This window comes from Aquila chrysaetos, chromosome 12, assembly GCF_900496995.4.
Source record: "Aquila chrysaetos chrysaetos chromosome 12, bAquChr1.4, whole genome shotgun sequence".
In the NCBI taxonomy this organism is placed as follows: domain Eukaryota; kingdom Metazoa; phylum Chordata; class Aves; order Accipitriformes; family Accipitridae; genus Aquila; species Aquila chrysaetos.
This window is the reverse complement of record NC_044015.1, coordinates 12,734,378-12,750,364: the sequence shown is the minus strand read 5'-3', so window position 1 is coordinate 12,750,364 and position 15,987 is coordinate 12,734,378. Positions and strand designations below refer to the sequence as shown.

Here is a 15,987-nt window from a genome sequence, read left to right as displayed (position 1 = left end):
GTTTATTAAAGAGAATATTTGCTCTACACTGTTTTTCAAATAAACCTATCTTAAAATTTCCCCTACCTCCACAATATTTATTCCTGCATCTTAACTGCCTTTCTAAGAAAAATACTAATAACAAACATGTAGGAAAAGTTTACATTTTCTGAGAGTACTACTGCAAGATGACCTATCAGTCCTGTTCTAATCACTTTTTTAATTTATATTTTGGCCTTTCACCAATATAATGAATGAATACAAGTCAGTGAAAGTCTTAATTTAGCTGAATGAGCATATCTTGAAAGTAATTATGAAATATGCAATCAATTGGGATTAAAAAAAGAAATCTTAAATTCATTAGTAACTTTTAAACAACTTGTAAATGAAGAGTTTTAAATTCCCAAAAGCTTCCTTTAAATCATATACTTTTTAGAAATAGCTGCAGTTATTTTCCAGTATAGCTATTTAGAAAACAAAAAGTGAAGACTGGAAGGATTTTTAAAGTTTACGTTTCCCCATGAAAGAGAAAAGCATAACAGCTGGCATTTTCTGCCTCCTTGAAAGTTTACTATTGTCTTCTCCGAATTTCAAGCTTTCTGCCAACATTTAAACTACTTATTCTTCCCAAAAGAGCACTATTGGCTTTCAAACAATCTTTTATTACAGGCATTACAGCATGTGCCAGTTTCTAAGGAAGAGCCTGTCTGGCACTACTGACTCCAGCAAGGTTCTCTGCAGGTCAGAAGCATTTTGCTTGATTAAAAGACAAGACAATAGGATCATATTTTCTTTTAGTAAGGGTAACTCCATTCCAGTACTTCCCTTTCTTTCCAAGACATGATCCAGATGTCATTTGTGGTTCACTCTCACCCAGGGAAACTTCACCAAGGGAGATGTACTGGTGTGCTAGTTTAAAAACTGCTATTTGTCTCCTAAGCACAGCTACAGAAGCAATTCAACAGTGTTTGTGTAAGTCAAGAGTAGCCAAGTCAGCCTGATGCCTTTGAATCAGTAGGTGCTAAGTAACACATGGCAGTGAAGGCTGTACCTAAGTAATACTTGATGGGTCCTACAGTCCTTTTGTACCTAAATTAGTTAAAGCTAATGAGGGGTTTTCATGGGAAATAAGTTCCAGAACACAGTAAAACCGTTCATAAAAGCATCTGTGAACAAGTGGCAGGACTAGTTAAAATGCAAAATAAATGTTAGCATTATCTAACTATTCTTTCTTATATTATTGAACTGAGTCCCCACACAATGATGTAAACTAAGACAAAATAATTAATTATAATCATAAACTAAGATGACCAGGGAACAGGAAGATGATAGTTTGTGCAGGTGAAGTGACAGAGATAAGTGGCCTACATCCTGATGAAGCATTGTAGCAGAAACATCAACACGAGAGGAAAGATTAGAGGGAGGAAACAGGGCCTTTGCTAGAACCACATTAAGAACGAACAAGTTACTCACCTGAACATAAAGTTCCCTGAGTTCAAATTGAAATTTCTTGGGATCTGTGGTTATCGTCACCGGACCAATTTCTAGGATGAAAACAATTGGAAACTATGAGGAAAACACAAAGTTATCAAAAGACAACTTCAAGTGAAGAGCTTGAAACAGATTAATAAAAATCTGGTAGTAAAAAAGAAACTAAAAAGGAATAATTGAGAATGATATACCCAGCACTGAAATCCATGATTCCAAATCCAGTAACTCTAAAATCATTCCAGTATTACCAACTTCTAGGTGTCTTAAACATTTATAGGCACATAAAGCATTCTGTGTTGTGTTTCTTTCACATTTGATTATGACCAATCATTTAATTGTTCTTAGTAATCAGAAGGGAAGAACAATCCCCAAAACAAGTATGGCTGCAACAAAAAAATAATGTTTTTTTCAGAAACAGTTGTATAGGTAAACATGAAGGAGAGGCCTCTGAACAGAATATACATACTAGCTTCACCGACCAATGTATTAAAAAAAAAAAACAAAAAAAAAAAAAACCACACCCACCAAAAAAGAAGTGCCACATCTCTTGCCTGAAAGAACATGTACCCTCTAGCTGAAAAAGCCTGGTGTGAGCCCAATGCCCAAACACAGCATATCTAGCGGCAGTTGCCAGAAAGAATTGAAGCAGAATCAACTTTATTTGTGGTCTTTCCCATGTCTTTGTATATTGAGAAATGGCAGGATGCCAAATTGAAGTTGACTGGGGTGTGTGACAGCAGCACATACTTGAGCATTTCCCAATCACACTAGCTGTACCACAAGCCTCCTTCTGCCCCTTCAACAATTGCCTTCCTAATTGGTATCAAATGTGATTCTAACCAGCTGTTTTCCTACAGCTGTGATTTCCTGACAGTTTACCTTGATCTGTCTTGGCACTCATGCAGTTCATTCTTTCCCTGTCCTGGGCAGGCATTCCTGCCCTGTCCTTGTGCCAGTAATGGCATTCATCTAGCTCAGCAAGCTGGGTCAGGGTGCTAAGCCAAAAATAAATAAAGACACACACACAGAAAGAAAAAAAGTGAATAGATTTCTGCTAGTTTAGTGCCCCAAACCACTCATGAAGAGATCAGCTGAGTACTGGCATGCAAAATGGGGTACAATTATGCAGTCAGGGTGAAAGAAAAACATGAAACTGCAGTGGTACCAATTTAACACAGCTGTAGCTTACATGGAAGTGCTGCCTCAGCAGACCATACAGCCCTTTCCAAGCTCTATAAAAGTTAATATATACTTATCTTTCATATAATCTAGACATTTTTCTTTTTTAAATGGTCCAAAGTTTCATTTCACTGGAGTTTCAACAACAGCCATCACTAAAGTCTACTATAATCACACATGTGTTTGCTTGGGGGGCTCTATTTATGAGTGCCTTTTGCTAAGTATAGGTTTTAATTTGTTTGAAAGTCACCCAAGAGATCACACAAAACCTTTCCTAGAATATTAAACTGTTTTAAGGGGGTTTTGGTATGGTTTTGAGTCATTTGTCTGTGAACGTTATTTACCAAAATACTACAGTATCATCAAAAAGGCAATTATAAGGACTCACCATTCCTCCACATATTTCATCCTGCGATGCTCCCACTCCTACCACTCCACCTGGTACCACCCTCCTTTGGGTATTCTTTAAAGCAAACGTCTGTAATAAAGCTATCTCCAAATTGTTATGCTTCAAATCTATCCCCTGCCAACCATTGTTCTAAAGCATATAATAGAATGGGTTTTATACATACAGTAAAACCACTAGCTCCATTATTCCCTGTCAGTTGAGGGATTACATTTTTCAATTCTAGAGCAGTAAATCCTTTGGAAAGGCTTTCTTTCCCTATAAAATAAAGATCTGAAAAGCAACATTACTTCAGCTAAGCTAAGACAGCACATCCAGTTTAGATCGGATGAGAATTTTGCCTTGTTTCTCCAGAGGCAGCAAGGGCTCGCTCCAGCAGTGCACACAGATGCCAAGCCCAAGCCCTTGCCAGCACACCACAAGATCATGCCAAGGCTCTGGCCGCCCTCTGGTGTGAGCTCAGTAAAGAGCAGATCTTTGAAATGGCACCTAGATCAGAGGTTGGAAAGGGAGCATGGCCTAGTCAGCATCAAGTAGAGAGTTACCGGTTGTCAGGACAGAACTGAGAACTTCACAGGAGGCATGCAGAGGGCAGATCTCCCCAGCCAATCCTGCAACCAAGGCCAGAGTTCATCAGCTTCCCCTGAGGTCAAGCAAGACCCCAGAAAGGAGTGAATAGCATCATTCACATCTTCAGTAACAATGATCTCTTCTAAGGGACAAACAACGGCAACATGAATGACACTGACATTCCCAGTGCAAGACAGCAACCACATCTCTCTACGTCAGCTCTTATCTTAGGGACATCAGGAAGACTTCCAGTTGTAAGCAATGATGCTAGTACTTCATGTAAACCTACAGCTACAGTCAGTTTGCCAACATTAAACTAATCAATTACTGATGCAGAAGGCATCTGGAATGGCAATAACCATCCAACTCTGGGCTGGTATCGCTTCCCCCATCCACTTGATCTGATCTTCTCTTAGTTGTATGAAGGTTATTCAGTACTCTTCCCATGGAGCTTACAAGCCCATCGTTCTAGGTCTAAATGGTGATATGACTGATTCTCACGATTTGAACGCTCACCAACTTGTACCAAAAAACTCAGCATCTACTGTCTTTCACGTGCTGTTGTGCCACCAGCTTGTGTGACCCACTTGCCAAAAAAGCTGTAATAGGCTTCACCAAGTTCATTTTCTTTTATCCTCATTCTGCTACCTCAAAGTACAACCCATGCAAGACCGTTTCATCAGTGCAGGTAAACACAGGCCTTCAAAGCATTCAGAATAGACAAAAGTGAGAAGACATTACCAGAAGTGCTTTAAGTTTACTTGCCAGCTAGGAACTATTACCAAAAAGGACTTTGGGAAAGAATGGCAAGTTCTCTCACAAGGCATCAGAGAAGGTTAAATTAATGATACACTAAGAACCTCAAAAATTGTATAGTCTAAATCAAGTTGCAGTCATCAGTTTGGACCTGGCTCTGTAGAACAAATGCAGAGAGGCAGGTCTGAGACTCAGTGCAGTTGAGACACCAATACCAGTGCAATGCTAAACTACAGCACTATTAACAACGTGAAAACTATTCCAGACCATGATGGAGAATTGTTCTTAGAACTTTCAAGATGCTAACTGTGAAGCATGAGCTCAGGCAGAGTTTCTGAAGGAACTTAAAGGGTTTAACAGTTTTACAGTACCACACTGTACAAGTTCATCTTGTGTAAGAGCTTTCATTGAAACAATGCTGAAAAGCTTTGTGGCATTAAACTAATATAAAATATCAAAAAAGCATACAGTCACATTAACAGACGATAGTAGACACTGTAAAAAGAAAAAGACCAATGTGTCAATACTCAAAATAGTTTCTGGTGTCTGAGAAAAGCAGTGAAGGCATGACTTTGTTCTTTTGTGCATCTTTAATGGTACCCATGTAGCCAGTCAACTCATAGGTCTAATTGCACGTTTATCCACATCCAAAATTGCCCAAAGTCTTAATAACTGCATGCAGAAGCCAAACACACAAGTCAGACATTCCTCAAATCAAGCATAGTTACAAAGGTATCATTCTAAATACAGAATATTTACTCAGAAACTAGATCCTGCAAGCACGCCAAGTAAAGCAGAAAAAAAATTTTTTTTTTTTAACTTTATCAGTTCTTTAGGCAAAGACTGACACATGAAATACTCTAACAGAATATGTGCCTTCTGATGCTGAACTATGAATCCATTTTTAGGCACTGATATTGGAATATTTGGGACTAGTTTGTTGTGGAGGTCTCCCCATGGCTCATTACTCCAAAGCTGTTCCCAGTCCTCTAGAGGTGATTATGCAAAACGTGAAAAACCTGACACAGACACAGCATGACAGCATGTCTGTCTTAGGCAGCAACTGAATTCTCTTGTCTCAAAAGTACAATGTAAATGTCAATTCTTTCAGACTGACTTGGTGATCCAAGACTTAATGCACACACACATAAAACTGATAACATAGGAAAGGAAACCTTTTTTAAAGGAATGGTTGTACATTACTGAACAAAGCCCAGACTTCCTAAACTGAAATCACAAAGCTCAACGTAACCACTATGGTGTTTGAGGTTGTACCTAAGCTACTAAACAAATATCACAACATACATATAATAACATATAACATAAAACTGAGTACCAGTCTATTTGACAGAGATTAAGAATCTCAGTACTTCCTTTCTGGGGCAAATCTGATTAAAACCATCTCCTTTCTAAATAAGGAGAAACTCCCTATTCTGAAAAGCCGCGATGTTCTTCCATGACTTTCTGCCACATCTCAATGGCTACATGTTTATATACAAGCTGAACAGCCAGCACATTGGGAAAATCACAAATTACCCAATGACACACAATCACGTATAATTACCCCTGAGGGTGATTGCAAATTTGGCATTGCCTTAATTCTGACCATGTAAGACATCTGCACCAAATATCTGTTTTGGACAAGACGATGCTTTAGGAGATCTAGCAAAGGAACATGGAAGCCATTTGCCTACCTCTCATCAACTCAGAACACTGAATTTGTTTGTTCTGGAAGAAAAAAAAAATTCTAGTTGATACTTGGTAGCTGAAGGAATTTCAGAAGAGAGGCTAAACCCTGTGGAGCACTCTCACCCACTGAATTCCTTCTTCTAATTCAGAGCAAAGATGTTTCCCTGGTGCAAAACCATATCCGTGATTAAAAAAAAACAAGACAAAACATCCCCCCAGGAAGCCCCCACACCTTTGGATACTTCCAAAGAACACAACCTTCAGAACTAGTACACTACAAATGAAAATTAAAAAAAAAAAAAAAAAAAAAAAAAAAAAAAAAAAAAAAAAAGAGAGAGAGAGAACCCACAACACACAAAAACCAAACAAAACACCACCAAACCACACACAAAAGCAACAAAAAACTGGTATTTTAATAACAAATGTAATTACAACACCCTTTTACTACATTCCTGTTTTGCTACACAGAACAATATGTCATCCCAACTCTACTAGTTCATTGGTATAATGCAGATTTTCACCAGGGCTGCATCTTTGCAATGGAGTAAAAGTATAGCATTCTGTGGCCTAGAACTGTACAGATCAAAGTATATTTAGTTATTTCTTCATTATGTAGTACAGAACTCAAGAAATACATAGTTTCCCCCAACTTATAACACAAAGAATACCTTAGTGGCAATTATCTCCCACATGTTTTTTTATTTATGGAGTGGACTAACAAGTTTAGCACTAGGCATCTGAAAAATAAGGATCTGTACTCAGTAAGACATGCACGTTTTTTAAAGGCATACCTTGAAAAATGAAATGTGTGTGTCGTGGTTTAACCCCAGCCAGCAACTAAGCACCACGCAGCCGCTCACTCACTCCCCTTCCCCACCCAGTGGGATGGGGAAGAAAATCAGGAAAAGAAGTAAAACTTGTGGGTTGAGATAAGAACGGTTTAATAGAATAGAAAAGAAGAAATAATAACAATAATGATAACACTAATAAAATGACAACAGTAATAATAAAAGGATTGGAATGTACAAATGATGCGCAGTGCAATTGCTCACCACCCGCCAATCGACACCCAGTTAGTCCCCGAGCGGCGATCCCCCCACCCCCACTCCCCCCAGTTTATATACTGGGCATGACATCACATGGTATGGAATACCCCGTTGTCCAGTTTGGGTCAGCTGCCCTGGCTCTGTCCTGTCCCAGCTTCTTGTGCCCCTCCAGCTTTCTCGCTGGCTGGGCATGAGAAGCTGAAAAATCCTTGACTTTAGACTGAACATTACTTAGCAACAACTGAAAACATCAGTGTTATCAACATTCTTCTCATACTGAACTCAAAACATAGCACCTTACCAGCTACTAGGAAGACAATTAACTCTTATCCCAGCTGAAACCAGGACAGTGTGCTATGAGAACTTTGATATCCCCATGAAAAATCATTTTCAGAGCTGGCAGTATACATAAGATTGCTACGTCTTCATCAGGAAGTTGCATTTACAAAGCAATCACTGTTTTCACCATCCACTGTACACTAAGTATCATGATTCAAGTGAAATAGTATGAATAAGAATTTACAGGTCAAACTATGCAAATGAGTTATTTGTATCTTCAGGCTGTCAAATGTCTTCTTTTCACACAATTTTGGGAGATTCTGATTTACTGGGATCATTGAAAATACATGTGTGGCAAAGAGCTGGAGGTGGAAGGGAAGAAGGAAAGATTTTCGATGATGTGAATGGGAATTAGGTAACCCAGTGGAGGCACTCTAGCATACATTTCTAACATATGTCAAGACTTACCTCTTGTGATGTATGTTTGATTGGGGGGGTGGGGAATAAAAAAAAATAAAAATCACACACTGGGCACGGTTACATACATTCATTTCATGAGTAGTGCCAGCTTAAGCACTTCCCATCGTGCCTTTCCATCCGAGTGCTGCTTCCTAGCTATGGCAATTTTGGCAGTTTTTGAGATCAGAAGACTAATGTGGGTTTTATATATACATACACACCCCTGCTTGCCCATATTTTATTTATATATATAAAAAAAATTTTTGTATCAGATCTACCTTCTGGTCTTGTTTCCTTTACACACTCTCAAGTACTTCTATCACCACAAGTGAAGAGATGATAAAGGATTAGGAATAATCAGCTAGGAGAGCTAAAATGCCTAAGCCAGGATTGCTGCCAAAAGAAATTGGTGTGCAATTATTCCATAAAAGCTGTTTACTAACAGTGCTGAGCATAGAGCTCAAGCTTCCTTCTCTATATCCAATTCATTGTAAAGCTCTTGCTTTTAATTCCTCTGAAGACCTGTAGGAGTAGCTACCTGCCAAGGATTAAGAAAATAAGAATGATAGAGTTACTCTTAACCAGCCTCCAGCCAGCTGTCTGTACTAAGGGCACTTCAGCAGAAATCTTTAATTTCCTAACAGCAAATTGGGTCCTCCACATCAGGACTTCGCCTCACTACAGATCACTCATGAGCTGCCATGAGAAATGTTTCACAGTGCTTTCTTGTCTTTTCCAACATCAGAGTGTGACCTCACAGGTGCAACTGAATAAAAGAAAAATACTTTTAACTGCCATCTCAAATTATAGTGAACATTTTTATTCCTCTAACAGCTGACAAACATACGTACACAGAAACATAAGATTTTTTTACCGTTATGTTTTAAGCATTAATGCAATTAAAATGCTGCTCCACTTTTAACTGATTGAAAATTTCTGTAGTAGACTACTAAACCCAAGCAGCTGACTCTGAAAATATAAGCTAGATAAGGATTACTTACCACCACCTAGAAAAAAAAAAAACATACCCAAACTTAGGGCCTTGTGCTTCCTGCTCTAAAGTGAAGGACACCCTCAGCTCGTATCAAAGATGATGGGAGCTGTGTAGTAAACACCTTGCTGAATTTTTCCAGAAGCACAAGCAGCATTGGAGATACTGCCTACAATCACAATGAGTCCCCCAAGGCCAACGCACACCCCACTGGAAAAACCCTCCCAATGGACTCAGGAGCACTGGAGTAAGCCAAGATGCTTAGCACTAGAACATGTAATAAGCTATTTAAAGTTTCTTCCTAAATAATATTCCCTCATGACTCAGTTGCTTTTAGCCTTCAGAGTCTAACCTGGGTATCATTAAATTTTTAAAGAGCCCAAGAACTGCAGCGAGCAACTTTTACCAGATTCTTAACCAGACAGGAAAAAGCCAAACAAACCCAGCAAGTTCACGTGTTTCATTAATGCAGTCACTTTTTTTTTTTTTTGTATTTTTAAATAGCTTTTCAGCCGCATGACTTATGAGTATTAACTTTAATATGCAAACTTCAGCTTAAGAAGACAAGTAACTGGAAGGAGTCAGACTGCACACAGTTTTTCTTTAGTTGGCTGTTCAAATAAAAAACAGATAGACAGTCCATGCAAACTGCAAAGCACTGCTAAGGTGCCTAACCTCGCATCAGTGGAGCACTATTGAAGCTCCATCCTCACGGATGGCGATGGTCATCACACTTGTACATCAAATTCTTCACCAGTCACCTCAGGGCAGTCACCGAAGCCTGGATTAAACTCTGAGACCAAAGATTTAACAGAAGTTTTACTAAAAATGTCCCTTAGTAAGTACCATGTTTGTACTGTTATTTCCCATTGTTATAACATTTATGAGCCTGTGTCTCTTTTTTTTAAAAAGGAAAATAGCAACGGTAAAAAAAAGGCATTATATATGTTTACTTTTCTTGGAAAAGAAAACCTAGCTTGGAGACCTACAGTGGATAAAATCTAATATTATCATCTTTGTCTACTGCAACAAGCACCAAGTTTAGCTTATGGGCCTCAAGTGCAGTTGTCTAAAAGTTATTAACCAAACGTGGTAACAAATAATAAAAATCAGGTGCCAGTTTGCCCAGCAGAGCAACAACCAGCACACTGTTAACTCTACCTTCTAAGAACTACAGTCACAAACCACAGGACGTGCAGAGTAACCTCTTCCACCCAGAGACCATTAAAATAAATCTAGGTTTGCTACAAATTCTGTCTTAAATGGGTGATGGACAAAACAGCCTTAGAGCTTCTCAAGCCCCTTGGATGAGTGGTACTATATCACGCTCACCACAGAACCACTGATAGAAAAATCTACTCCCTCAGGCTGGAAAGAAGTAAAAGAAAGCTTGAATTAAATAGGTCTACAGGTTGATTACTGTTCAGGGAAATAATGCACTTGAACATCCCCTCTAGTTCCACTGATAGGCCAGATTTTGTCTATTGCTGGTGCACAAATAAGAGGTAAAGAGACCAGAAAACTTGACTCCATGTGGTTAAAATTTAAAGTAATGCCAGTGGCTATTAAATGTCCCAAATGTAAAAAGACTGACACAAAGCAAGATTTTTTTCCTTTCTGGGGACAAGCAAACATACAGAATCCTGGCATCTGCAGGAGACCCACCTTCCTCCTCCCTTTCCTTGATTCTTTGAACAGCCCTGGAGGTCTGTTGTCATCAGGGGGCCAGCAGCCATCATTTCTGAAATGACTTTGGCTGCCTCTAGCCAGCTCTCAATGGATGATTGCCCAAATCACAAAACACACAGCCACAGCTGGCAACTCAGCTGACAGTCCCCAAGAGAGGCCAAAGGACTGAAAGAGCCATGGAGATTATGCGAGTCTCTTGCAACTAGGTGGTCCCCTACATTCAAGCCTTGAGCCTCCCAGTGAACCAAGTACATACCAAATTGCTGCCCCACGCTCTTACGCATCTCTTCTGTGCACAGAGGGTTTCGGTTTTACACTTGTCAGTTCAGTATTGCCAAGAGTACAGAAGTTCATACTGCTTCTTTTCTTTTCTAACAAGACAAAGCACCAGCAGGCACAAGAAAAAAAAAAAAAGAAAGCATCTGTTGATGCTATACAGCATGCAAGCTTTGATTAATTTGCCTCCCTCAGTCTACAGTAAAGAATAAACAGCTGATAAGGACTACAACCACAACTTCCTTACTGTACAGCATGGGAGCAGCAATCAGTTACTGAAGCTGGCCCACACTCTTAGCTCACACTGAACAGCTGAAAAGGTCATCAGATTACTTTCTGGTTTTGTTTATTTCCCCTTGTTAACAACAATCTGAACTGAGTAAAATTCAGTTCATGCTCTTTAAATTCTTTCTCCAGACTGAACTCCTGTTCAGTCCAGGTCTATTTCTGTCTCATCTCTTGGTCTGTGTATTTTGGCAATACTCCTTCAACACTTGTAACAGCGCTGGATAAAACTTACACTAAAGAATAGGGCAGGAATGAACATAAATACAAATTTTACAGAGTTGTTTTGTGATTAATAACCTCAACACATTGAAGTTAAATCAAACACTACTTAAAACTAAATTTTTAATTCAAAATTTATACTTGGTATTGCATTACAAAATGAACTTATTTACTGCAACATCTAGGAAAGATTCATTTTGAGCTGCTGCCCACACCGCTGGCTGCGCTGCTGCTGGCCAAGAATAGCCGAGCTCCATCATTGGAAGCCTCTTGGCACTGCAGGTTTCTTGCAAGTTCACACATAAGGCTCCTTCGCTTTCTTCACTGAACTCTGGTTCCCACCGTGTCCCCAAATGTATCTCACCATAGGAGAGGTCCATAGGCCAACTGACAAAAAAAAAAAAAAAAAAAAAAAAAAAAAAAAAAAAAAAAAAAAAAAAAAAAAAAAAAAATCACAGCTTCTCTTTTTTTTTTTCCAGAATAGAGGAATCCAATTACAAAGTCTAATTAAAAGCTTCTGCTGCTTGGAAGATTATACTCACAGATTACTTCCTTCAAAGAGACTTGGAAGATCCTTGGAGAGAGCTACCTTACTCACGCCAAGTCAGCTTTTTGATCATGAGACAATCAAAACTGAAAAAGCAACTGGCTCTTTCCTGCTGAAACTGCAGCCACATTGCTTTCATGAAGGATATGAATTACTAATGCACTCAGCACCAACATCTACATAAAAACAGACCATGTACGCAAATAAAGTTACCAACAGCAACTTGAGCATCCTGAGAGCAGGACAACCCAGTACTGCTCAGTCTGTCATGATGAGAAATACTCTACATTCACGCTATGTAGCATATAGTGATAACCCAAGTCAGGAACCGTTCTTAACGTGTAATTACTACCCAGTTATTAATAAACCAGGAGTCAATGTTTTCTTGAAGGAGCCATTCTCCTAACAAGCTTTATGGAGACCACAGCACTAATCAGTTGGTGCTTAAAACTGTCAAGAGACCACGGAAACAAGGACTTTCCAAAGTTACCATATTAATTCTATGCTGTTCTTTAACAGACTTATGTTCTGGTAACGCCTTCACAGGGTAAAAGAATTTTTTTAAAAATCATAGATGGAATATGGTGTATCATATTCAAATGGGTCTGTTCGGCTTTCTTGGAAAAGAGGGAGTTGCATGACCTGGCACAAAACAGAACAGCACAACTGTTAGATACGAAGCCTATACACAGTGTGGTAAACTTTATTTTATCCTCTACAGAGGAAAAAACCCTAATCACAAAAAAGTAAAGACTGACCTAAAATTCCTTCAGATGCCTGACAAAATCCTTGAAAAGTTATTTAAATAAATTCTGCTCTGAAAATTATCAGCAAACCACATTAGCCAATTAGCCCTAAACAAATAGAAAAGATAATGAGACTCTAACCACAGACCTACCCACACTTGCATAACTAAAACACAACTAAATGGATTTTCCTCTTTTTTCATACCAAGCCACCTGTCTCTCAAAAGAGCAAAGAAGGAAAAAAAAAAAAAAAAAAGATTTTTTTTAGAAAATTCTAGGAGAATAAAAACAAGCTTTTACGAGATGACATTGTGTGTGTGCGCGTGTGCATGCATGTATATACATACTTGTGCATTAACATAATCAATTCAATACTATATAAAATGTTTTATGATGTATCCAGTTGCCATCCTTTAGTAACAGAGATTTTCAAGCACAACAAAAATAAAGTAACCTGAGACCAGCTGCTAGGAGAAAGAAGTTGTGTCACGTCCAGTACAAAACTCTGAGTATTCTGCATATGAGTTTACTCTGTACCAAAAAATTTATTTTTTTCTTTTTACTATTAAAAATGCATCTGCTTTCTTTTTAAGTCAATGACAGAGTTTTTACTGATTTCAATTAGAACAGGTCCCAGCTTGCCTCCAAGTATTACACTATAAAATGAATTGCTAAAGAATTACCAGTGTAAAGCCATTAGAAACCCAAACCGTTTCCTTTTAGCCATTATAACTGTAAATGCAAATCTCCATGCATCATTCTAAATAAATGTCTATTTCACAAAACTAATCCATATGCAGCTGACAGAACATGGAATTTTACAGCAGATAACATTGTCTGTATACACCTATTATTCCCTCTGACAATATCCAGTTGTGAATATTACCCCCACGGCTCTAACAACAGTTCAATGGTGCCTCAAATACTGCTGTGAATAAAGAAGCATCAATTAGTTTGTTAAGTTAAACCATCTATTTAAAGATGTTAGAAGAAGGTCAGTTACTGGTATACCAGGTTAAAGTGAACTTTCTGGTCCTTTTAAAAAATCTATTAATAATTTTAACAGTGAAGACTTTGTAAATAGTTTGTTTTCTATTTCTACTTAACAGACAGATTTCTTACTCCTGGTGAGGCTCTGTTTGATAGGTTGGACCAGATGATTTTTCAAGGTCCCTTCCAACCTGGGCTGTTGTAGGATTCCATTGCACAAGAAAGTGACGGGAAAAAGCTGCAGAAAACTTGACTGCAAAATTGCTTATCTGACAGAGCCAATCTGGGCAAAGAGGATACTGAAACATTTTAGTTCTATTTTTTTAAAGATGTGGTTTGGATTTAAATGTCAATTTAAAAAGAAAGATATAGCAAGTTTTTCATGGCCAGATAAGCCTCTCAAAACCTTCATTAGAGCACTGTTTACTTTGGTAACTGTCAAGGCAGCTGGAAGCAGCTCTCTCCCATCCCTTAACTTTTCGCCTGTATCATTCGTAATTGTGTAATTTTCTAAAAGGCACCAACAAAAACATTTTTGAGCAGCAGAAATCATTCAGTAAGGGATAAACTTATTGCAGAACTATAGGGAACCAAGCCTGAGAAACTCAAATGGCCACCGCAACCTCAGGGTAAGGGAAAAGGAGTCATGCGGCCAGGCTGAGGAGTTTCTCCACAGCCGCCAGAATAGCTTGGTGGTGACAACGGTCTTATGTCTCTCCTTCCTTTCTGTGGTCCAAACCAGTGAAAATGCCTTATGGTGTGGCTTCTGGTTCTTCCCAGCTCTCACCCTGGAACAGCAGCATGCAAAGGCCTCCGCAGCAGCAGTGCAGGCTGCACACAGGAGGACCAGCCACACAGTCAACCGTCCTAACTAGCACACTGCAGTCCCCATAAGTTTAGCTGCTGGGAGCCATTTAACAACCACACAGGAAGTAACAAAATGTTCTTCTCCCCGCTCTGTAGCATCGCACTTACTTCATCCTTTCAATCTGGCGGAATAATCAAAAACCAGAACTTGTCTCCACAGTAGTCACACAATTAATCTCTGAGAATATTTGTTAAATAAATCCTGTTGCACAGAAGTCTCCGATTCTGACTGTGCTGCTAAGGATTTGGCTGCAAGCCAGACATGTTTACTTCTCACTTTGGAAAGAGAACCTGCAAATTCACTGACCTTATGTAAGTTCCATGGTATGTAAACAATCCCCCAATTCATGTCTAAGCACCATCTCTGCTGACAGTCATTTGGCGTATAAAATTGAGGCTCAGCCAGCCAGCAAAACACCTTATAATGTAACATCGTAATTTTAAAAATTGACTGAGAAAAGACTAGAAGAGAACCAAAGCTGGAAGAGAGTCGTGCAGTCATTCAGAAAGCACCAATCTCAGCTTGCTTCTCCAGCTGTGAAACGGCAACTCCAGGGTTTCACCACCAACAGCTCAGCCATGCACACACAGCATGTCACCATCTCAGCCTGAGCTAGCTCCACTCAGGAGTCAGCATCCTAAAAGCTCATCAGTCACCTTCTGCATCATCCTTCAGGCTCTACCTAAAATCTCTTGGGTATAACAAGTTTTTGAAGTAGATGATGCTGCTCCACTAAGCTGAAGGACATTGCTGGTGTCTCCACAGAAAAGATACAAACACAAGGTTTTCACAAATTGTATGGATTAAAGCTGAATAGACTATCAATGTTTTGGAGTCTGCAGCAAAAAAATAAACAGACTCTCAGCTTTACCTGTTACCCCTTCCCCCCATCTGAGCAGGTACAGCAAGAGCCTTTGCTAACCACTAGCAGTACTACCGTGCAATGTCTTCACTCCCTGTGTAAGCAGCTACCAACTCGAGGAGGCAGCCAAACCTGCACGTTTGGCTCAGGATAAACTCGGAATAAACCACCAGAAGTGTTTTACAAGAAACTAATTTTGAGGCCACAAAGCACAGCTTCACAAAAATAACACAGCTATGTCTAGGTTACAGGGCCTGGTCCTGTCGCTTGGCCTGCAGCAGTACTGAGACGCCATCTATGAGTCCCAGAAGTGGCATTTGTTTCCTTTCCACTGGCAGCTTACTTACAAATACACTGCCTTTTTGCCAACTCTTCTATGCAAGCAATAACTTTAGGCAGCTCATTACAGCAAGATTCATGAGAGCTTAACTGTGTTGCTCCTAATCCATCCAGATTTACCCACACATATCTACACACCACAGTTCAGTGCAATTGGCTGCAGTTAGCAGTGTCGGCAGGGGCAGAATCACGTTCTGTGCAGATTTCTATCACCCCTTTGCAAGGGCTCATTGCCCTGGCACTGACCACAGGGAACATGACATGATGTATCCAAATGTGCAGTGGGATGCCTGAACAGAACAGGAGGTTAATGGCTAT

General features: G+C 39.4%; 1 protein-coding gene across 2 annotated transcripts in view; it reads right to left on the bottom strand.

The window, feature by feature from the left end:
• HMCN1 (hemicentin 1) overlaps positions 1-15,987 on the bottom strand; it is a 218,050-nt gene that overhangs the window by 183,014 nt on the left and 19,049 nt on the right. For both annotated transcript variants that reach the window (XM_030031794.2, XM_041128002.1), the window contains exon 2: positions 1,453-1,523. In XM_030031794.2, coding sequence (XP_029887654.1) covers positions 1,453-1,523 — 71 coding nt within the window. The remainder of the gene's footprint in view (positions 1-1,452; positions 1,524-15,987) is intronic.